At 39.2% G+C, this 25022-nt stretch overlaps 2 protein-coding genes across 2 annotated transcripts in view; one reads left to right on the plus strand and one right to left on the minus strand.

The window, feature by feature from the left end:
• LOC140933381 (polycomb group RING finger protein 3-like) overlaps nt 1–25022 on the plus strand; it is a 136269-nt gene that overhangs the window by 77436 nt on the left and 33811 nt on the right. The gene's annotated exons all lie outside the window — the stretch shown is intronic.
• LOC140933378 (uncharacterized) overlaps nt 23569–25022 on the minus strand; it is a 94805-nt gene continuing 93351 nt past the window's right edge. Inside the window, exon 6 of the mRNA XM_073382924.1 lies at nt 23569–24895. Coding sequence (XP_073239025.1) covers nt 23817–24895 — 1079 coding nt within the window. The 3' untranslated portion in view covers nt 23569–23816. The remainder of the gene's footprint in view (nt 24896–25022) is intronic.

A 25022-nucleotide genomic window follows, 5' to 3' on the forward strand; every position in this document is an offset into this window, starting at 1 on the left:
GTATGACTTCTATTTTTAGATACCAGCCATTGCACGTGCAAAGAACAAAAGATAATGTGACAATATCATGGTATTTTACATCGTGGGGCCCCTCACTGTATGTGGATGCCAATCCAGACTGGTCTAGAGGTGTAATACACAAACAAAGGGTTCCTTTGTTTCGGTGGTTGGTACCCTTGAAAAGAAAGATTCGTTGCAAAGATACTTTTACCCTTGAAAATAGTCCCCTTTTAGGGCTTTATTGGGGCACCCATATTTTTAACGTCAAATCGATCAGTTTTTGATAGATGACAGAAAGAATTTTTCAAAATACAAGCAACACAACAGGAAAGTAGTTAATATATTTGCTCACCTTAACTTTGACGTTCAGCTTCTCGAGTTCGAGGATTATTTCAGGATTTGAATAAATTTTAGGTCAACAAACGCTAACCTCAACACGCAATAAATTATTTCGATCAAGGCACAGTAAATATTAAACAGGCGTTACTTTTCCATTGACAGACAGGAGACTGTTATAAAGAGGATGCAGCAATAGATCGTTTTCACGTGACGTCATACCATTTCCGGTCGCCATATTGGTGTACCACTTTCGATTGCGTAATTTTTGCCACAACTATCATTCCTGCCAGTTAAATGGATTCAAAAGAGAAAGAAACAAAGTGCCAGAAAAATAGCGGGGTTGACTATTTATTTCCGATATCCGAATACGCAAAGCAGCTGGATTTGCCAGTCAGAGATCGATATTTACAGGATATTCTGAAAGAACAATGTCCAAGAGGCCTACTTGCCAAAAATGAGCATTTCGGGGCAAGTTGTCTCCGAGATCGTAGCCCAGTTATACTCAGAAAACTCCATACAAACCCTCCTAATTTATTTTTGGGTGGACCCAAAAAAAATTTAGAAGGGTTTGTATGGAGTTTTGCAAGCATAACTGGGCTACGATCTCAGAGACAATTTGCCCCCAAATGCTCATTTTTGGCAATTTGTCCATTCTTGGACATTGTTCTTTCAGAATATCCTGACAAATCCCATAATTTCGGAAATTTCATTTTTATGACGTCACACTTTAGTACTCTATTCGCGCCGATTCTGACGCCGATTCGCGCCTTCTTCTTTTTCACGTGTCTACTCGCGCGTCTTAATCGCGCATTACTCGCGCGTATTCTTGGGTTTCCGTGCACGGAGTCAATTCAATCGCAACTGTTTTGCTTTCTTCCTTTTACCTTCATGAACAAAAAAATTACGAATGAGCACGACTTTTTCAAAGAAAATAGCTGGATTCTGTCGCTTCAATTGAGCCCCTGGGCTAGAATTAATCAGTGGCTAAATTTGAGATACCAACATTGAAAAAGTGTGAAAACAGCGCTGCCGAACCTGAGCAACGAAGACCACTTTTCAACAGTTCCGGATCCCTTACCAGTACATCAGGGACGAGTTGAACGTTTTTAAACGCTTACTTTTTCGCTTCGCTGTGACGTTACCTGATTTGAAGAATTGTTCTGCGAAGTTCCAAAAGAAACGGCCAAGAAAATGGCCAAAACCATCAAGAAGAACAAACGAAACATTTTTGGTGTTACATGTAACTTGACGAAGGTGAACTGACGGAATTCATTAATTTGCTCAATGTATGAATGTAAGCTTGGAGTTCCGGTATAAAGTTCTCTCATGAATACAGAACGTGAAAATTTACGAATTGGAAGGCCCTTTGTAATAATGTTTGCCTTTTTGTCAGATAAGTCATAAGCTGATCTTGGCATTGATGACTGCACAAAGTCAACTGTCCAGATTAGACTTCCTGTCTGGAGAAAATACTCACCCTCCCCGCCCCCACATAGCATGGAATCATCACACTGACGGAGAAAACAACCTTAAGATAAACGCATTTCGGAAAACACCTCAAGAAACTAAAACCTTGATTAAAGATAGACGGTCATTGAGCTGAAATAAAAACCTTAACGTTTAGATAAATTGGCTGAAGAAAACCGTTGCTAAAATCGAATCCTGTCAGAACAACAGACAATAAACTGCAGGAAGTATTTAACCAATATACACCAATATGAAGACGAGCTTCATTGTCTTTTACATGAGACAAGCAGCCAAAATTAAGATTTACACAGTCAGTTTTCCACAGTATAATTACAATCTAACCGTTACAAAGAAAAGATAGATAATCTGTGAGGGATGTTCTACAGCAAAACGCTAAAGCTTATAATTGTTTGGCCTATCAGTACTGTATTTCCTGCTGTTTGATCAAGGATAAGAACACTGTCATTACGTCGTTGTGATTGGTTCTTTTCATTGTCGACGTGCGGAGCCTCCGCTGGGAACCGTTCTATTTATAAATGTACTCGAAAAAGGGTTGTCTCCAAGGGCTTGTATGGGGGATAAAGGCTTCTGGTCACGGACAGGCTCCTTCTCTTGGACCCATGACTTTGGTGTATTTGGTTACCGTATTTATTCGATTAACCGCCCTGGGCGCTTACTAAAGTTTTGGACCTTGAGAGTGGGAGCTTATTCGAGGTGGGCGCTTATTAAATTTTCACCATTTTCAGCAAGTGTAGTATGTTAATTTTGCAACAATACAATAAATGGTAATAATAAAACGCGAAGATGTAACAAAGCAAGGTTTCTGTAAAATACTCTAAAAAAAACTCCGTCTTCGGGCAAATCTCTTATTGGTACTTATTTAAGATTTTTTGGGTGGGAAGAACCATTTGAGGGGGGGGGAGGTGGGGTGGGGGTGGGCGCTTATTCGAGGCTGGGCGCTTGTATTATTTTTCTGCCTTCAGGATGGGCGCTTATTCGAGGTGGGCGCTAATTCGAGGTTGGGCGCTTGTTCGAATAAATACGGTATTTGCAATCCAATTAGGCTTTAATAGATTGTGCTCGAAAACTGTGCTTCTACCTCAAATCTGGTAAAAGTACCTCTAGAATTACGCCACAAACGTTAGTAAGCCGCAAACACATTTACCCTGTTTAGATCTAGTCATCTTTAAGAGTGCATAATTCATTCTCTGAAAACTACAAAAATTCAAAAAGGAAACAGCACAAGGACGCCATCTTGGCCTGATAACAGAGGTAGTCAGTTATGCGCATGCGTTGAATCCCGTTGAAAGGTCATCGGTTACTCGCGCGGGAAGTCACTGTCCTATGAATGCGACAATAAGCAGAAAAACAAATTGATTTTTTTACTTAAATTTGCCCGTAATACTTATCTCGGGTCAAAAAAATTTGGTTGCATGATCAATAAATGACAATTTTGTGCTGCAAAACCAGCCAAAAGTGGAAATTATGTTAGCAGTGCTTTTTGCGGGAAATAAATGAAAATTATGCTCGTAATTACGAATTATGTCAAAAATTATGCTAGCGCAATGTATCAAATCCTAAATACAATTTTGGAGAGAGCAGTTTCTCATTAGATGATAGATGACGTGTCATTAATTAGAATAAGTTAAACTTGCGCGACAATGTGCTGACAGCACTTCATTGGTTGTATATAACCTGTGATCAGGCGGTCCTTCTTCCCTTTTTCTTAGGAGGCGAGGGGACTTTCGCGCTTTCCATAAAGGAAAAAAAGGGACTGATCACAGGTTACATTGTTTATGAACCAATCCAATTTTCCGATGCTGGGGTTGTGCATGGAGAAAAGACCGCTTCCACAGTCTTTTCAACCTTTGACATGGGTCATTTAGGTAAAATCCGTTGCCACCACTAGAAAGAGCGCCTTCATACATACAAACATACATCAACCTGGAGATTTGATAACCGGGTTGCCTGAAATCTGAAGTCAAGTCCAGCACATTGCAGACCTGTTGCCCCCGCTGAGCCAGCTAATTTTTTTTGTCGGGGGCTTCGGTCAAGGTGGGTGTCATCTTGTTGCTCAGATACAGGGCTATCAGCTGGTATGTATTTGGGATAGCCTGGTTAAATTCCAGGGGGGTGGGGATGTTTTAAGGAGCCTGGTTTGTGCAAGACTGTGGATTGCTGAAATTTCCACCGGGGCTTATCCCTGTTTTTCAAAGCTCAGTGTCTCCTTTAAATTGAGGAGGGCTTGTGTTTAGATGGGTGTAATCCTGTTGCACGGACATAGTGCTTTCAGCTGGTATGCATATAGGTTAGCCTGATTAAATTCCAGGGGGTGGGGTTGTTTTTAAAGTTTAAAGTGTTACCGCACGAGGATGCAGTATTTTTTGTTCAGTTTGCATGCAAGCAATGGAACACTCTGTTGCTAATGTTCCAAGTCAGCAATCTGCTAAATTGGCGGTAGTAGGACCTGGTTTCTTTGAGCAGTGTCGTTTTGTATTGTATTTGGGAGACCAGTGGTGATGAAAAATGGGGCGAATTGGAGAAATAGAAGAAGAAGAACTGTTTTTAAGAAATTGGGCAGCGGCTTTCCTTTTAAAACTTGAGATATTGTTAATCGTCCGAATGTCTTCTGGGAGAAGGTTGTATTATTTTGCCCCACGAAAGGCAAAAGATAGAGTTGACCGGCCAGTTGGTCATTTATAAGGTAGGTTTAACTGAGACTTATATCTAGTGCTACGTCCTAACACACTAAATCTATCATGAAATAGATTGCAAAGAGAAGGTGGCGCCTGATTTATTCTACACTTTTGAACCATAGTAACAGTATTTAATAGAAGTTTTTGACGGACGGTTAGCCAACCAAGGGATTTGCGCGTAGTAGAGACATGATTAATTTTTTTGAGACCTAGTATTATTCCGAAAGCAAAGTTCTGGATTAGTTGAAGTCAATAAATGTTTTTACAGAGGTATTACACCATTGGCTAGAACAATAAAAAAGCCCGCTAAAAGTAAGAGCATTTCAATGCTCGATTAAAATTGATTATTAAAATAAGAGCTTTGTTGTCAATAAAGTGTTTAATTCTATTTATGTGACGTAAACTTGCCAAGTTTGAAAATGATACGTGTTAAGCGAAGGAAGGTATAGTTTCACAAAGATGGGAAAATTTGCAAACATTTGTATGGTGGGAGGGGAAGCAAGTTTGTGTCCCCCAAAATACAAACGTCTGTAAAATGTCGCTACTTTGAGGAGCTGTATCTTTGTTAGTTTTCAAAACATCACTTTCAAACTTGGCTATTTTCCCTCGCTCATCTATGTCAAAAGTTGAGAAAAAACGGTGGAAAGGTCTATTTGAATGCGTTGGTTACCGAAGTGATTACTGTCCCAACATCTAGTTTAGATCTTTTCGTCTTCTTCATCGCACGTGGCGCCTCGCTCGCCCGCAGGAAACATACTTGCCTGCGCGAAAACCCTGAGGGACTGCCACCAATCTAGCTTGGAGTGAGCAGCGCAGGGACTGATACTACTGCGGGTCAGACTTCTTGTTCGACTCTAAAAAAGGAGTAATAACAACACATATAGAAGAGTGCGCGGCGAGGTGAAGTCGTGATGGGGAATTCAGACTTCCAAAACAAATTTCAACAAAAGTTCTTGTCAAATGACTCACTCATGCGTGCTACATGGCGTGTTGGGTTAGTTGAGTTAAAATAGTAACTAAACTTCGCAAAAATCAAGAAAACAACATCAAGTAATATTATTCAATCTTCACTGAGGAATTCTGGTTAGTTATTCAGTCATTTGTAGCTCTCGAATTTATTATGTTTTGGCAAACTGGCCCCAGTTGTGCAAAAGCTGGATAACGCTGGTATATAAGTAGGTGCACACTAAAACAATGAACTATGATTTTTCCGGCTCTGATTGATCACTCAAACTAGCCTGCGAGCAAGCTCTCCATTTGGCGGAGTCGCGAGTAGTCACGCGAGAGCAGCACGCGAAAGGCGACCCGGGAGGGAGGGAGGGGGAGAGAAAAGGAAAACGCCTTAAAAGATTTTTTGTTGTGTTTGTCGACAAGAAAACATGACGGCCTTAAGGTCATTTGCGCGCCAAACTTGTAATCGTTTTTTTTTTAAATAATAGACAATTTTATTAAAAAACTATTAAAATCCTATTTACAATTAATTCGCTTAAAAAAAAGGAAAAACTATTCATGCAAAAACACTATTTACAATTTCTGTCGATTTAAAAAGCACTTAATTTAGCTTAAAAAAAAGTTAATTAAAACTAAGAAAAATTTTTTCGAATTAAAAAACATTTCATTTCAATAAAAAAAAACTGTCAACTTCTAAAATTCAAAAGTTTCTTTCAACTGCTAAAAAACAAAAAAAAATAGTAATAATAATAATGAAATAAAAAGATATATATGAAGTAAGGAAACACATCAATAGTCCGATTTAATGGCTCCTTCAGCAACTTCGACGTCGATATCAACATTCTTAATGTCACATGGCACTCTTCTGGTCCTAGAGCCTCGAAGACAAACCAACGCAGATCTCAAGAGTGCGAATGAGGTTCTGGTTCTGATCCATGAGATGGTTTTGGCATACTGCTCCCCTTTTTTGATGGCAATCAGCTGTGCTAAACGGCTATGATACTTCAAGCACTCCTTTCCCATTCCGCCAGTTGTGGTGAAGACCAAGGGTGTAAATGTTCCATGCTCGATGTCCAGGACTCTCTCTGAGTAGAGACGCTTTTTCTCGTTCTCATGGATACGATAGATTTGTTGTGGCTCTAGGTCCCTATACCGTACAGCATTAGGGTGACAGACCCTCACAACTTGTAATCACAACTTGTAATCGTTTGCAGCAATAAATGAGTTAACAATCATTTTTTTGTGCTCAGTTATCTCACTGTTTTAGTAATGTATGTGTTGTAGTTTATTTTTCTATCTCAGGCAATTTTTGTTTTTCTGTTGGATATGGTAATGCATGCTAACGAAGTTGAAACAAAGGAAAAATAAATTATTATTATTATTATTATTATTATTATTATTATTATTATTATTATTATTATAATTATTATTATAGACAATTATTCACCTCAGTGTCGGTAGATAGTTATCCACCACTAGCTACCTCCACTTCGGTGAATAACTGTCATCTACCGGAAAAATCTCTATCCAGTGGATAGCGCTGTCGAACTTAAGAACAACCGGGGCCTGTACCGTATTAAAATTCGGGTAATCGAGATTGGGCATAATTAAGGTTAAAGCACGCAATAAAAGGTAGAAAAGACCACCGCTTTCATTTTTCCAGAACTCCTAGGAATAGTGTAGGAACTGCTCGTAAGGTCTGTCCTAATTGGTCGTAGGAAACAATGACATATCATTCTTTCAATTGTTTTAGTATTGTTTGGGGCCAGGGTTAGGCACCATTGGTGACTTCTCTTCCGGCAACTGCTTCTTGACGTTGCGGACAACGTTGTTCCCAGGACCTTTCCGAAGAGAAGAAGACGTCCCGTGAACTGAAGGTTGCGTCCGTGGGAGACATCACTCATACAAACATTGTTTTTGTTATTCAAATTTGTAATGAGTGAAACAAAACAATCCGGGAATGGCAGGAGGGTAAACTTTTCACTCCTATAAACGCTCACGGCTAAAGTTGCTTCGGCAGGAGGCTGACCCTCTTTCCCTTTTTGGGAAGGAAAATTTGCAAGTATATTTTGGCAGTCTCCGATTTGCTCCCAGAACCCCAAGAGAGCTTGCTTGCAGGCTATGATTTTTTTTTTTACATGCTGGTGTTTTCATTACAGATGAAATAAGGATAGCTATGCGACAACGTGACAAGCTAAAAAAATGTTATTATAAAACCGGGAATCCGTTCGACTGGGAACAGTACCGCACCATAAGAATCAGAAGGAGAGCTGTGCTGGAACATTTCAAGAAACTCTGCAAAGAAAAATTCGCCAATCAAAGGACGTTTTGGAGCACTATTCGACCTTATATCCATTCGTGCAAGCAGAAGAACAATAATCGTATTATTCTCAAAGAGAGAGGTGGCGGAATCACTCAATGAATTTTTTAGTAACATCACCAGCACGAAACAAACCAATGTAATTAAAAATACCTATCTCATGAGCTGAGAGACCTCACAACATTCCTAGTAATATAAGGAGTGGGTGCACATCATTCAGCTACACTAATCCCACAGAAGTTAGACTGAAGTCATAAACAAAATGAAAATTAATAAGGCCTTTGGCCAAGATCTCATCCCAGCACGCACCGCGCGCCCTGAAACAGTCAGCTGAAATCTGATGCAGTCCTTTTAGCATATTAATTAATTTCACTCTCGACACAGGCAAAATTCTTCAAATGTGGAAAAAAAGGGAAATAACCCCGCAGTCCACAAAAAGGAGCGCATCCTGACAAAAGGAAACTACAGACTAACAATGACTTCCCTCGCTATCTAAAGTTTCCGAGACACTCATTACAGTCGAGTCAGCCCACGATTTGACAAGATCTTCCTTAAGAATGTTTATGTATACCGTTGTCACTTACAAGGGTAGGATGAGAAAATCCAAGTAAATAACAAGCGGAAAAGAGCGGTGCATAAAAACGAACTTGACGAAAAGTTCTGATTACTATAAGCAAGTTTCAAAGCTCAATGTTTGAAAAGTTCAATTGAAGCTGATGCGTGCCAAGATGAAAGAGAGTTTGTTAACCACGTGCTGTAAAGCTGTATGTCGTGATATTTCGTGATGTGATTGTCGGCTCGAACTGAAATACAACGGTAAAAAGGGAAAAACTAATGTAACTAATAATCTAGGATAAGCTGATGTGTCTGAGAAAATTACAGTTAACGTTCACAACTAACTATAAGATAAATTATACTAGACTAAGGCGGCGGCTGATAGTGAAAAAAGCCTATTTTCAATAGATAAACCTAACCTAATAACTCCAAAATATAACAATATACTGAGAATAGCGGACTCGGTAACAATAAAAGAGCAATAAGAAAACAGTTCCTAAACTAAACAACCAAAAAACTATTAAAAAGCGAGAACTAAAAACTTAAGCCCTAAAAAATAAAGAAAAGAGTGCTGTCTAACTTTGGTTTGCACACGCAGAAAACTTGATTAGGCTTGAGTAAATGAAGACTGGGTAGAGAGAACCTATGGCCCAATGCCGAGTTGACGTCATGGATCGAAGTCTATACTAGTACTGATAGCTGAGATAACCTAATCGATATACGTAACAAAAAACGACACGCACGCAAAACCTAGCGATAATGGCAGTTTACCCAGCGGAAATAGCAGCTAAGGGCTGGTCTAACAAGGTGGATTAAATTAAGCAAGGTAAAGGGCTTGAGTTAAAATGATAAATTGATAATATCTACGTTATAATTAGCCTGTTCCAGGCTCTCAGATTGTGGGGAAGACGCGAAAGAAAAAAGTACGCGAAAAGTTGGCGGGGCGGGAAACAAAGGCGGCCCTATCTGAATAACTGAATCGATTTTCTTTTGTCCGTGAATGTGATGGTCTCCTACAGTGAGTTTTGTCACGCTGGGCCCAGGTCGTTAGTGTTTTTACAGGATGTGAAATTCTTAGTCAGTTCTCACGGATAGTGATTCACAGATCCAAATTTCGAAGAATGGATTGCAGCTTAAACTGAAGCTACTGTAAACATGGAAAGCTACGTTGTGAGTCAGTCAAGATTGCTCTTAAGCAATGATTTTTCAACTCCAGCTTGTTCTTCTACAGAGATCTAAAGATAATGTGAATCTGGACTGAAGCAAGTAGATAACTCCTTTCGACTGTTCTGTTATTGCCACTTTGTTATCAGGGAAGACCGAAGCTGGTCTGCAAGATTACAAAAACATCTTTTGCACGCGCCAAGTTCACAAGGCAGGTCTTCTGTTCCTTTCTCAGCGATCCTATTTGCGGGAAATCTCGTAAGGGACTGGTCAAAAAGTATAGGGGGATGGGGGGTGGGCCGGAGCATTTGGAAATGTGGTTGATGAAAAACACATGACCCACCCCCTCCTTTCGGCACAAAAATGACTGACCCACCCCCTAGTTAAAACATGGATGTTCGGTTTCCTCTTAATAATCCAATAAAACCTTGTTCTGTGCTTGACAAAATTTGTTGATACACTGTTACAACCAATATCAAAATCACAGAAATCATACCTATAACTGAAAAGACGAATGTGAAAAACCGAACATTTCTTGTTTCAATGGACGTTTAAATATGAGTCTTGACACAAATATACAGCAAAACGAGGGTATATTGAAATTTTCTGTCACAAAGCATATGAAAATTTCAACAAAGACAACCCATTCCTACACATTACTTGCCGGAAATGCTTAGATTAATCCTCAAAGAAAATTTCTTCCATTTCAGTGGAAAGCACTACCTAAAAAACCATGGAACTGCAATGGGCACAAAGACAGCAGTTTTGATTCCTTTGCCAATGTTTTCATGACATATATTGAAACAACAAAGCTCAACAACTCTAAGCAAAACTGTCTTTAGAACAACAGTTTGGAAATGCCACATACACGATATCTTTTCCCTATGGGACATGAGTAAACCAGACATCGAAGCCTTCATTGAACAAGCAAGCTTACATCACCCAACTAATGAATTCACGGCCGAAACATTTGACACTGAGACTGCGTTTTTAGACACGGTTGTATACAAAGGCACAGGATTCAAGGTAAAATCTATCCTTGATGCAAAGACACATTTTAAATAAACGGAAAGCTTCTTGCACACACATTTCACCTCGTGTCACCCTCCAAATGTTAAAAAAAGAATTTGTCAAAGGAGAAGCCTTAAGAATCCAACGAAACTAGACTTTTAGCTAGGAGATCCGAACAAATGGAAAATTTTTAGGGGATAAAAATATGCCTATATCTACTGTTTAAATTGGTTTTGAACTATATTCTCGTTGGGTGCCCCCTATCTTTGATAGAAAACCTACTATCAGAAATAAAATTCACAAAAGGGAGTCTAAACTCCTAAAACAAAAGAACAAGGAGGAAAAAGAAATATTGCCATTCGTGACACAATACCAGCCCTTAGTGTCTACTATAAAGGAAGCTTGAATGAAAAAATGGAATCTTATACAAAACCAACTATAACTTCAATAAATTTTTAAAGAACCACCAATCATTTCCTTACAAAAAAGAGGAAAAACGGTTCACAGAGGGTTCCACGCCCGTATAGATGTGCGGCCTGTCAACCTTTGTATTTTCTCGCACAACAGGTTTGTGAGTATTTTTAGCAATAATTCCAGTTGGCTGTGTTTTATATAACAAGTGTAGTCAACTGTCTCGTTAGTAGTTAGTAAAAAATAGGGTGACCCACCCCCTAAGGGTAGCTGAAAATTGCACGACCCATCCCTTGCACAAGGCTCAAAACCTCATGACCCACCCCCTCTCTGCTCCGGCCCAACCCCCTCTATACTTTTTGACCAGTCCCTAAACATTCGTTCAACACAGAAGTTATCGTGGATTCCTCTATTTCAAGCGCGTGGACGCCGCACGCCATCTCTCTGAGTGACAGGAACGACTCGCTTTGACAGTGTTGATATAATCTGTCAAATCTGACCAATCAGAGGGTATACCAGGAGCTGGTATACCGGAACGGGTCGTTTAGAGAAATGATTACGGGCTCCACCGCTCCTTCTCTCCCCAGTTTCCCCCCGTTTTATTTTCGTGTTTGCGCTTTCCCAATTCAGCGGACCCGACTATCTCGGAGCCTGGAACAGGCTACGTTATAATAAGTTCCGGCGATAAAAACTAATTTAAAAACCACGTTTCAAACCCAACAACCGTAAGCGCCATGGTTTCTGGATAATCGACAGATAGTCGCCCTTAATTGTTTCCATAAACTTATTAAAAGCTTTCGACTCTCTACCTCATGAGCTCATCGTTCGTAACTTTAGAGAATATCGTGCTGACGACAAAACCGCAATTATTATCGAAAACTGCTTTTCTGACCGACAACAAAGAGTAAAAATACTGTATCAATACTGGGGGACTTAAAGCAAAAACTACGAAAGGTTCTAGTACGGTGACCGGAAGTAATTTTTTTTTCGCCACCCGTTAATGCCTCAAGTCAGGAAGTTTATCGCGATTATTCCAACTCGCTTACTTTGTAAAAATGTTGGCGAACTCTCTTGAGGTCTGAAGCCGTGCAATGACCCCCACGGCAAGGAAATATAAAAAAAGAGCCATGCATGGGAACATTTAGGTATTGCTTGACTTTTAATGTGTTTTATCGGTCTTATTCACACTTGGTGAGATATCCCTTATGAAATATCGCCTTTCCCGCCAACTGTATTTTGCGTCATTGGCTGTATTTTTCACTTGGGTGTCGTGCTTGACACCGAAATTTGGGGCTCATAATCAAAAATGAGCCTTTAGAAATTTCCAAGGATGACCATAAAAGGATAAAATGTGTATATCTTGCGATTCTGTTTCAAAGTTACTCTGGCGTTCTGGTCTTCTACGTATTGGGGAAGCGCAGTGCGTGCAGTCAATAAGCTTAATTAGCAAATCAACAACTTTGCACATGCATCTTATTGTTTTAGCAACATTTCTTTGCCATCACTGCACGACCACGACGAAAAAATGCCTAATTTCACGTTTTATTATGGACATAAAAAAAAGAAGACACACTTTTTTCCTCTATGAGTTTGCCTACATTTGACAAAATTAGCGACTTGTAATAATCGCGAAAAAGTTCGAAAGAATGCAAATTGACTTTTTAATGGGAAGCGGCGTTTTGACTGTTGTCGCCGTCGTGGTACCTTATACTTGAGGCATTGACGCGTGGCAGGAAAAAAATTACTTCCGGTCACCGCAGCAGACCCTTCTGTAGTCGTTGCTTAGCTGGAGTGACGTCACGAGGGGAATAGCTCAGGGCTCAATCCTCGGCCGTCTGATATTTAATATTTTTGTAAATGACCTATTTTATGTTGTGAAACAGTGCAATCTTTCCAGTTATGCTGACGACACAAAAATCTTCTATGCCCATAGCGACTTTACCGAGGTGGAAAGGACAATCAACTGAGATCTTGCGTTGGTATAGACAAATGGTACGATCTGAACGGTCTTAATAAAAGAAACAATTCAAAATACCAAGCCATTGTCATGGGTAAAACATAAAACAAACCGACTTTTAGGTGTAAAATTACCATCATTCACATAACTTCTCATTTGCAGATGCTTGGCGTCAACATCGACGACCAGTTAAAGTTTGACAACTATGACGTGTCTAAGGTTTCCAGAAAAGTGTCACAACAGATAGCGGTACGGTATTGAATCGTATTGTGTTGTATTTACAGTACCGCTCGCATATGTAATGCCGGTTGCGAAGTTTTACCTGTTAAAGAACCCCTTGTCATGATCATGTTAAGTTTGACCAACATCCGGCGCAAATCCAAAAAAGCTCAATAAATAGGTGCTGCTGAAAAAAGGAGGGGTTAACTTCCCTTTAACTGTGGTGATGAAGCGGTGAGTTTGTTAATCAAAGGAAAATGCATGTTATGCGGCCAACTGAGATGATGAGGAAAAGCGGCTACTACTTATAAAAAGTACTGTTTCAATAACTTGCATTTCGTCAAAGAGAATAGAATTAATTTCGCCGTTCTAACTTTTTCCATTTGCATTTTCAAACGTAGAGCCATATGTTTCTCACGAGAACATGTCAGGGTGAAAACATGAATAAAGGTCCATTTACTCAAGAAAGTTTTCATCTAGCAAAATTTTCCTTGGTAGTGTCAGTGGGAAAACCAGCGGAAAACTTGGCAAGTTTTTTCTCTACGTTGATGGAGAAGAACTTGTCAAATAATTTCCCACTGTATAGGAGCTTGAAATCCATGAAAACTTGACAACAATGAGGAGTGACGTACTTCACAAGAAAAACGAGAAGTTAATTTGTGATTTGCATGGTCCCCTACCACAAGGACAAGATCGCTTCAAGCAATTCGCCACCCGGCCTAGGCTTAAAGGGCTGGATCGACCTTTTCCGAAAATTACGAAGGGAGATGGTAACAGGTTAAACTGAACCATTCATAATAAGCTTAATAAGCAGCTATAAGCCTTCGGTATAGACCAAACGCTTGAAGCCATATGTTTAAATCGAAATTTAACGTATAGCTGGGAGCAGGTTCCTAAACTAGTCCTTTTTGTTTTGTGAAATGGTAGTTTTACTTTTTTACTTTCAGAAACTCTTTAAACCTTGTGGTTGAATATAAATCAGGGGCACCCAACGACTGTTTTCTGTAAAATATCTGTTCGGAGAGGCAAATATTGTCTTGAGTTTTCTATTATTTGAGGAAGGCTAACAATTTCTAGACAATCGTTCCATTCGTGTACAATTTTCGAAGCTTATCTAATAAATTCCCTACAATTTTCTGAAGTTTGATTTTCACACATTTCACTCCCCAGTTTAGGCTTATTTTCTTAGAAAAATGAAACCTCAACGTTTTGGACTCAAAAATGTAATGGAAAGAGGAATCAGAAAAATTCTCACTTTCTTAATACGTTAAATTGCATAATTATAAAATTTTCGGAGAAAATAATACTGAATTCCTCGTAATTTCGAAAAGACTTAAGTTCCTCTAAGATGACCTAACAGATACAAATTTTATAGTACCGCTTAAAATGCATTCTAGATATTTAAAAAAACAAGTCTCATCCTGGATAGCCTAAAAAGCGTTTTTAATGAGTTAGGAGGAAACCTTCGTTGGGTGCCCTCAAGAGCCATAATGTCCCATTATGACCATTATGGCTCTTGGTGCCCCTGATAATTTTTTAGCCCCATTTTTATCGGGACCATTAAGAAACGGGCCCCAGTTTCGATTTTTTTTTAGGTCATAACTGGCTCCGAGGCTGAAAGTAAAAGTCCACAACCTAAAAGTCTTCCAAGCACATCTTTATTGCAACTATATATTCACCGCGATGGTAAAGCAACTACATTTGTTTTCTAACAGTTTCCACCAAATCAACTACAATCATATCATTGTTTTATCATTCCCTTTGCCTAAAGATCCGTCCCTTAACTATCGCTACAAAAAGACAATATAACGCTTAAAGTCCATCTCATTTCTCAGGTTTTCGATTCACAAATTTTCCAGTTTTTTGTTAGGCATAGCCTAGCTTATGCTTGGATCCTGACTTAAGCTCTACACCCACTTGTACAGGGCGCTGTTTATGTTATATTTCTGGTTGTAATGGTTTACCACTGCAAGGTAAGTATGACCTTTGTACTCGAATGACGTCATACCATGCCCTCCATGTGTTGGAATCTCTTGGTACTTGATGAACCGCGCTCCAGAGGCCTGGTACACAACTGACTGTGTGTTTTCTTTCTTACTGTCATCATAGTAATTAGACACACCCAGGTACGTTTGACCATTGATGACAAATGGGTGCCAAGCGACAGCCCCATGAGTAGATAAGGACTGGAACATGACCAACTTGTTGCTATTCCACTTGAAAACGAAGGAGTCGATGTTGCTTTTACTTCCAGAGTAGCGGTTGGCAAAGGCGAGGAACGTGTGAGTGTTAATGTTAAAGGACAAGACATAGAAAGCTCCATAAGTCTGAAGAGACTGCAGTTTGACGAAATGACCTCTTGACCACTTGAACACAGTGGACTGAACAGAATGCTTGTGTTGGGAATTGTAATTATTTGCAAAAGCGATGAATGTGTCACCGTTTATCACAAACGCTGTACATCCGAAGGCACCTTCAGTTGGTATGTCTTGAAATCTGTTAAACTTGCCGCTGCTCCATTTGTAGATAACTGAGGTACTAAGGATGTTGGCTACTGCGAGATAACTTTCCCCAAGTATCTTGAAATAGGTGAAGTGGTTTGCTCCGTTGGTTGATAATTTCAGGAAGTGAACAAACAACTTTCCATTCCATTGATAGATTGTAGAGTCCAGCCGGTGAGTCCCATCTTTACGATTAGCGACAGCAAGAAAATGTTTGCTAGCGATAGAGAAGTACTCGAGGTTAAAAGCTCCTCTTGTTTGCAGGGTCTGGTACAGAGATAGTCTTCCAGTTGATTTGTCCATCTTGTAGATCATGGAACCTGTCTTGTACTTTTTAATGTCCCCAAGATAGTTGGCAAAAGCAAGAAACAAGCTTCCATCAACGGTGAAATGTTCCACATCTACTGCTCCTCGGGTTGGAAGATCTTGAACTTTCTCAAAGAAATGGAATCCAATAGAGCAATCTTCCACAAGAAAAAAATGATTAAAATCTTTGTTATTAAGAAATCACAAGAAAAAAAAACAGCTAAAATAAGCGAGAAGGTACCCGAAATCTCCTTTTACATCTTTCCACTTCTTTATTCTTCTTTAGCTTCTACAGCTAACAGCTGGTTCCTACTAATCACTAATAACCCCTACTCCTACTCCTACTAGCTAACAATCCAAATAGTGGAGCCTTTTATAGCCAAACCTGGTGATGTTTGGGTTTGCTGACAGTGAGAATAAAAGAAGGCTGGCAAACTCAGTGTGGGTAATGTTTTGCTATCTCTGGGCCTAAACGGCTGCGATTGGCAAGAAGCTGCGACCCAATGAAAAACTAACAACTTTGGTTAACGAACCCAAACAGGAACTAATTCAGCAAGACTTAATACCCTAAGTCAGCTCTGAACTCACAAACACGACTTCCAGTATAAAATTCACTTCCGAATAGGCCAAGTCAAAAATATTTCAGAAATGGAAGTAAGTAAATTTGAAAGCCAAGCATAATTTAGCAGCAGCCTTAGGCAGAAAATATCTTTGAATTCTTTGCTAATGTGAAAACATCACTTCGTTATCCTTCGTTCATACGCGCAATACTTCTTTTTGTTGGATTTCCCGCGATAATAGACTGCGCAATCATTTATGCAAAATTTTACCGAGCTTATATTAACTTTTTAGAAGAAACTTAAAAGTTTTTAAAAAGCAGTACATTTCTAAACTAATACCTTATCACCAGCGTTTCCATTTTGTCCTGGTATCCCTGCCTCTCCTTTTTCTCCTGGAAAAGAAAACATCAATCTCAAATCTAGGGATAAAACGGCAAAATAAATATTGCGGTTTAGGAAAATCACTAATAAGATTCTAGCTACAAGTATTGAGGGTGAATAAACCTCTTCTAGTTCGAAAAACACAGAGCGCAAATAACGGGCAGAAGCTGCTGGTAGAGGAATGCGAATCGAGACAAGGGAAACAGTCATTAGGGCCAAAAAATAGCTTTGGAGGTTAAGCAAGTGAAATGAAACGATTTGTAAGGCTGATAAAATTTGTAAGGCTGATAAAATAAAAAATGCTGAATTAATCGTCGAATTAGCTGTACAGCTATATATATGTATATACATGTATATAGAGGTAAGTAATTGATATAAAAGACATAAAAAAATCACGATATTTGGCTAATTACTGCTTCAAATGAGACTCAAGACATTCTTGGTTAAGCTCTAAGTTAAAATTCGATAAGAATAACAAAACAACCAAGGATCGGATCAGCAAACAACGTTTTTGATTCTGTTTGGTCAAGTTTTTTTGAGGGAAATGTCGAACTGTCATTATTTCCCAGAGACCCGACCAAAATAACCAAGCGGCAGGGATTTCCGACTTTTTTCTGAGAGGTTTAGTGCCAAACTGATATTAAGCGACATGGATTACATATGATTCTTTTTACACAAGTTAAAGGGAAGGATGGGAGGTGCACTCGAGTAAAATTGTTTGGCTTGTGCCGCTAGCTTCCGAGAGCTCTAACTTAATATTTCTAGGTTATTTCTTTGGTCAATTGAGGAGCTCAGTGCAAGAACGACACCTTGATCTTTTTTTGTCATTTTAGAAAGTGCTTCAAAGTTACTAACTTTTTGCATGTCACTTTTGTTATAGCAGACTGACATGTCTCTGAATTTTTTTTCCTATTTTTTGCTTTATATTCCCCATCGCTACAAAGTTAACTGAGTTGTGTGTTTATGTTCAGTTCTTCTTTTTAATCCTTTTAATTTCCAATGAGGCGGTGGTGTTGAATATGCACAACTTCATTATAGTCAAACCATTTAGTGTCATATGATTCCTTTTCTAGGGAGACACGTAACGTTGTGATAAATCGATGACGTAAACAGGCGATTACGAATTTTGTTCTCCTTTTCCGGGCAAATGCTCTACTATTAAATGGAATGGAATGGATGTACAGTCGACTCCCGATAACTCGAACCCTCGCTAACTCGAACCTCGCGCTGACTCGAACTAAAATCGATTTCCCCTGGATTTCCGTCATACATTTACTGTAATTTTACCCTTGTTAACTCGAATCCTCAATAACTCGAACTCCCGCTAACTCGAACCAATTTTCGTTTCCCCTCAGGTCATTTTCTATATAATTTTACCCTCGATAACTCGAACCATGTTTTGAGCCCTTAATAAGTCGGGAAAAAAGCCGTGTACTAGCGTCCGAAACATTAGTTCCAACATTGAATTTTGGATTTCCTATTAAAAATTGTTTTGTACCTTACTCTCGGCTATTTTCTTCGAGCTCCCGATAACTAGAACTTTTTTTCGAAATCCCTTGAAGGTTCGAGTTATCGGGAGTCGACTGTATATCTTGAACACGTGAATCACAATTAATTTTTCGTCGAACACAACTCAACGTGAAATTATCCAATGCAACGTTTTATATAGGGGAAAATACATTATGAAGAATTTTATCAGTCTTGATGTCCCTTTTCAGATTCCCACGTTTAAATGATTACGCGAGTTGAAACAAGCTACAAGTACGAAAGTGCACTTTTACACAGACGTTTTTATGCTGGCTGTCTCGGCCGTGTTTTGCTTAACAACTCCATTCCTAATGGTAGCCTGATAGTGGCCAAGATTAAATTACGAAAAAATTCAAATGTATCTTTGCGAAATCTAAAGAAATAAATACTATCTTATAAAACGTTTGCCAAATGAAAGAGGTTTCATCAGAGATTTGAATTGCTAACACACTGTAGGATCTCTTCTTAAGATTTAAAAGTTAGATTGAGAAATAATCTTGTCATAACACAGTGATAATATGATCTAGGTGTGTAATTCAGTACAGAGAACGTTAGCTCGCCTTTGCTCCAACAGTTCCATCATGTCCGTCGCGGCCATCTCTTCCTCAAGAATGCATTTAAACGTAGGAAAGGCATTAATCCACACATGACAATTTGGGTCGTTTGGTATCACTTGGTTTTGATGTTTATATTTATTTGCATCACTGTTTTTAGCACTTAAGCTATCCTGCGTATAAAATGAGGCTTTTATGACCAGATCATTCAACAAAAACTACAGAATATTCTTTAGAGTTTTCAGTTATGACACCACAAGAAACCAAATAATTGTATGTACTTCTGCAAAAAACAAATTTTCATATTTTTATTACTATTGTGGAATTTGTAACTCGCTGTTCAATAGTAGTTTAATTTCTTCCCAAGTCAGTTTTGCACTCCACGAAAATTGAACACTGCAGTATATTTTTTCCTTCAGTGTTATCTTAAACATGAATCTACGGGCAACTTTTAGATATCTAAACCCAAACAATAGTGCGATGTCTTTGATTGTAACTTCTCTTTTGCAGTTTTTACTTTGCATTAAAAATGCGGATTAGTGTTCGGCCTGAAGGAATTGGCACGTCGATAAATGTAATAGATCACCATTCATTCCATTTTTTCAATCTTTTCTGGCTCTAAGAAGACTACGAAGTGGCTACTGAACATTACATTTGAGTCAGTAACGATTCCTGGAGAACTCACCGTCTCTTCCGCATCCAAGCAGTGGAACAGTTTTACAGTTGTTTTGGCTTCCGGCAGATTTGTTCGCCTGTTTGATTATAATAATTGAATAAAAGAAAGAAGATTTAAGGCAACGTTGCAAAAAATTAGACAACTTTCAGTTCCAGACTACAGAAAATACGGTAAAGGGAATATACGGCGACAAGAGTACCGGCCAGATTTTCGAAAATAAAGTACCCTCCGCTTACATTTTTAGAAGATTTCCTTTCTGACGTTCCGAACGAACCGACCAAGAAAATGGTCAAAGCCAGCAGGAAGATCAATCGAAACATTTTCTACTATTTTTCAGAGGTTCAGAGGCTCAGACGTAAACTGAAGAAAGTGTCAAATGTATAAAGGGACAAGATTTTTGAAACAATGTTAGCATAATTAGGACATGAATAAACGCGATACCATCCTTTGTTCATTCTGTTTTGCGGACGAACTAAATTCATTGTTAAACAGATCTTCCATTCACGCCAGGGTTCAAAATTAAAACTTTACTCTGAACAACCTCAAAAACCTGGTTCGCCTGCTATGTTATTGTGGGTTAAAATCTCTGTCCTTAATCCCCTTTAAATGTCTTCTTATTATTTATCAAATATTATCCTTGAGCAAATGGTTGGCCTCGCATTTACTATTTTTCAATCATATTTTTAAAAGGCACTCATGCAGGAAGTTTGTATATACTATTGAAAGTATTTTGCATTTATGAACAAACAAGCGAAAGTCTCGAACTCAGTCGCGGAGTCTGTGTCGAACTCGGACTGACTTGAAAATAAAAAAATAAATGGCAAACTAAAGTGCCTCTATTGAAAATGATTATTTCAGTCTAGTTTTCGGCAATTTGCAGCTCCTAAACAAATGAACTGTATATGCAATCCATGAAATTCTATTCAAATTGGAACTCATGCTTTGTCCACCTCGATCTGCTTTCAGAAACTTGTTGGAAATTCGATAATCTGTTCTTTGGACTTGAATGAATAAAACTCGGAATTTGATTTAGTACACGGCTAGGCTGAAATGAGAAGTGCGGGGGGTAAAAAGAATCCTAAACTCACGAAGTTTTTGACCGGAAGTAAATTCGCTCGTTGCCATGTGAACGTCCTCCTTACTTTACATACAGTTTCTCATTGTTTCCTGTTATGGCGTCTACACTGTATGCCGTTAACAGAAGAACAAACTGATATTTCGGTATCATGATAATTTTGAATCATGCTGGATCATTATCGTACACCATTTCCACCATCCGAACAACCACTTACTGCCATTGCGGAAAAAAGTTATGGGAAACGAGATTTTGCAAAGGCAGAGGGTCGCAAGAAAGAGAACGGAGAGAGGGATATGTGAGGCCGAACGGGAGGTGGGAGGGCATGTTGGGAGTTGCTGCGCCCGTGTTGGCAGTGGTGTGCAAACAGATGACCACCGCGGTCAAACGTCTAAATCGTTATTTTTGTTTTTTATTGCTGGGATTTCATTTACCAGTTAGAAAAAAATGGGCAAAGATGTATAAATCAGTTAGTCAACATAGCTATCTTTCCATTTTTCTCAAAATCTTGAGCTTTTTTCGCTGAAAACGCTTCGCGCTAAAAGAGAATCATGTTTGAAAATCGCGCCGATAATAACGTCAGCATCGGTTTTCAATCACTTAGAACTTTTTTAGTAAACTTTTAAAAAGTTTCGTAAACTAACAGGATGTTGGTAATACCCTAAACTTTCGATAGTGAAAGTAGCAACCTTAACTTTGAAGTATTTCGCTTAACTTTTGCAAATTTCACTCGTTTGACCGCTATGAAAAATAGATGCAACAACTCCAAGCAATGTTGGGACCTGCGGTGCATCTTGGGAAGGGTATGACCTAAAAGACTTTGGAGACAATGTGTAATGCGAGTGCGTGGCTTCAACAATGCTGGAAAAGCTGCGCAAACGGATCCAAAATTGTTGCGCTACGCTTGGACGATCACGAAACAAAAGAAATGTTGGGAGATGTTGGCTCAAAAGTTTGACCGGTTTCAAACTTTGCGCACGCGCAACAACATGCAACAAGGTGTACAAACGGACGCAAGATGTATCATCTAACAATGTTGGGAGTTGCATGAGTTGTTGGCCAGGAAAGTTGTGTCCTTTTGCACGCGGTCTTACTTGGCAAAAAAGAAGGAAAAAACGGGTAACTGGCTTAAATAGGCAAGAAGACTCCCCCGAGACTTCCAGCCGATTGTCTGTAATGCCCTGGGGTGCAAAGAGGATACCAGTTTAGCGCGCAGGCAAAAAACAACAAAAAACAAGTGAAAATATTACCCTATGGCGCACTCACTTTGTAGGTAAAAGTAGTCACAGACAAGTTCTCACTTAAACCCCGTCCACACGGACGCAACGTTGTTTACCAACAACTCCCAACATTGAAAGAATGACAGATGGTAAATTCTACGCTCGGTGAAACAAATGTGAAAATGAGCGTGGGACAAAGAAAAAATCTGAGTCCCCGACGGGATTTGAATCTATGACCACCCAAACTCCGGGGTGGGGGGGCGCTCTATCCACTTGAGCTGCGGAGAACTCATGGAGAGCGAGGCCATATACTAGGTCCATATTTGACACGCGTTCTGCATACTGCAAGGATCCGCAAGGTCGATGTCGTACTGTGTAGTGACGACGCGCGGATCCACGCCCTCGTACCGTTAGCGACGTCATCAATTTTAGCGCTCAAAGACAACTTTGTCAGCTAACATTTGTAGGAGCAAGAAATCTTTGAAACCATACCAAGGCTTCAAGTTGCCCTCTTTTTGCAAATTTGAAAATTCTTGATGTCTTAGTATCTACTCTGTCCAAGTAAGTTCTTTCATGTACCTACATCACGACGCTTTACCTATTTCTGTAACTGAAATCTTTCATACTGGAAATCAGATTCATCAATATTCAACCAGATACTCTGACTTTTACCGACCTCAAACCTGTAGAACAAATATTAAAAAAATTTCGATCCTGTTTCAAGGTCCTAGAATATGAAATTCATTACCGAACAACATCAAAAACGACCCAGCTTTTAATATATTCAAGCGTGTGATCAAAACATTTTTAAGGGTCATTTTTATCCTATTTATTATCTTTTTTATTTTACTTAACATTTATTCTGTGTGGCAAAATAATAAAATAAAAATAAAATGAAATGCAAGAACGATTATTAAGGCAAGGAGGCCGGATAAAAAGACAAAAAATATGTAACGTTGAGCCGAAAATGGTGATGAAAATCCTCCACTAACCACCTGCAATTCTTCCTTCTAATCCCGTAAGTCTTGAGTTCCCCAACAAGTTTCCCACACAAATGAGGCCCAGTAAATTCCCAGGACCAAAAAATGGGACAGGAATAAAGAAAAAGAGGGGGAGGAGGGATTCAAATGAAACTGGCAAAAATGCCACGACTTTTTAACCCAAAATATCGAAAATTTACTTTCCGCAAACACCCGTGCTTCCGAAGCCGATATTTTGCATCTGTAATAGAAGGCGTAAAGTGCTCGACCTGTAAACGACGTTCCTGGCAGTGTTGGTTCTTTATAGGTAGATAGTGAGCAGACAACGGCTCGTCTAATCTCAAAACGCCTATATTCCAAAAAAGCTGAGCTGGTTTCGAAAATCTGAGCGCTCGAATACTTAGTCTTGTATCTAATTGGTAATGTGTAAAACGACGGTTATTAAAATAACGCCATTACTAAATGCTTTAGTCGACATTGCTACGTTCATCGATGGGCCAATAAAAACTCGCGTTACTTGCATAAGGAATCACCGTTCAAAGCCTATACATTCTTTAACTTTCCTTTCAGTTTGCTGATTGCTCAACCTGTGCTCATTATAATACATTACGTTGAGAGTAGACAGAAATACAAGCTATGCCACAGATTCATTTTTTGTAGGATTTTCGTTCAAAAAAAGTACACAACTTCTTAGTGTTCCAAGCACATCTTTATTACAACTAATCGCCGCGATAATAAAGCACATTTTGTTTTTTAACATTTTACTATATCAACCAAAAAACTGACGTTATTGTATCAGTCCCATCCTATAAAAACCCCTTTTTAACGGATAGACAGTATTATGCTAAAAGTTCCCGTTATTACTAAGATTAGCAATTGGAACGTTTTAGTTCTTCGCTACACAAAATATCTTCTTTGGTTGGACCTGACCTTATGACCTCCTGCTCTATACCCACTTGTACAGGGCGCTGTTTATGTTGTACTTCTGGCCATTGTAGAAGTTTGCCACTGCAAGGTAAGTATGACCTTTGTACTCAAATGACGTCATACCAAAAGCCCCGTGGGTTGGAATCTCTTGGTACTTGATGAACTGCGCTCCAGAGGCCTGGTACACAACTGACGGAGTTTGGTACTTCAGACTATCACCATGGTGATTAGCCACACCAAGGTAGGTTTGACCGCTGATCACAAATGGACACCATGCGATGGCTCCTCGGGTAGGAATGGACTGGAACAGGACGAACTTCTTACCAGTCCACTTGTAAATGAAAGAATCGATGTTGTACTTACTTCCAGAGTAGTAGTTGGCAAAAGCGAGAAACGTGTGACCGTTGATGTTAAAAGCCTTGACATCGCGCGCTCCGTAAGTCTGAAGAGACTGTAGTTTAACAAAGTGACCTCCTGACCACTTGAACACAGTGGACTGAGCAGAATACTTGTGTTGGGAGTTGTAATGGTTTGCAAAAGAGATGAATGTGTCACCGTTTATCACAAACGCCGTACATCCCAAGGCACCTTCAGTTGATATGTCTTGAAATCTGTTAAACTTACCGCCGCTCCATTTGTAGATAACTGACTTTGTAGAATGGGTACTTCCGTCATGGTAGTTTGTTACTGCGAGATAACTATCCCCATTTACCTTGAAATAGGTGAACTGGCTTGCTCCGTTTGTTGATAATTTCTGAAAGTCGACAAACAGCTTTCCATTCCATTGATAGACTGTAGAGTCCAGCCGGTATGTTCCATCGTAACGATTAGCCACAGCAAGGAAATGTTTGTTAGCAATAGAAAAGTACTCCAGGTCATAAGCTCCTCTTGTCTGCAGGGTCTGGTACAAAGACAATCTTCCAGTTGATTTGTCCATCTTGTAGATTGTGGAACTTGTCTTGTAATTTTTAATGTCCCCATGATGATTGGCAGAAGCAAGAAACAAGCTTCCATCAATGGTGAAATGTTCAACATCTACTGCTCCTTGGGTTGATAGTTCTTGAACTTTCTCAAGAAAGTGGAATCCAATAGAGCAATCTTCCACAAGAAAAAAAAAATGAAAATCTTTGTTATTAAGAAATCAAGAGAAAAAACAACTAGAATAAATCGATAATTAAGTTAGAAAGGTACATGTAACTCATGTGTTGTTTTTGCAATTTTAATG

This window comes from Porites lutea, chromosome 4, assembly GCF_958299795.1.
Source record: "Porites lutea chromosome 4, jaPorLute2.1, whole genome shotgun sequence".
Lineage (NCBI taxonomy): Eukaryota > Metazoa > Cnidaria > Anthozoa > Scleractinia > Poritidae > Porites > Porites lutea.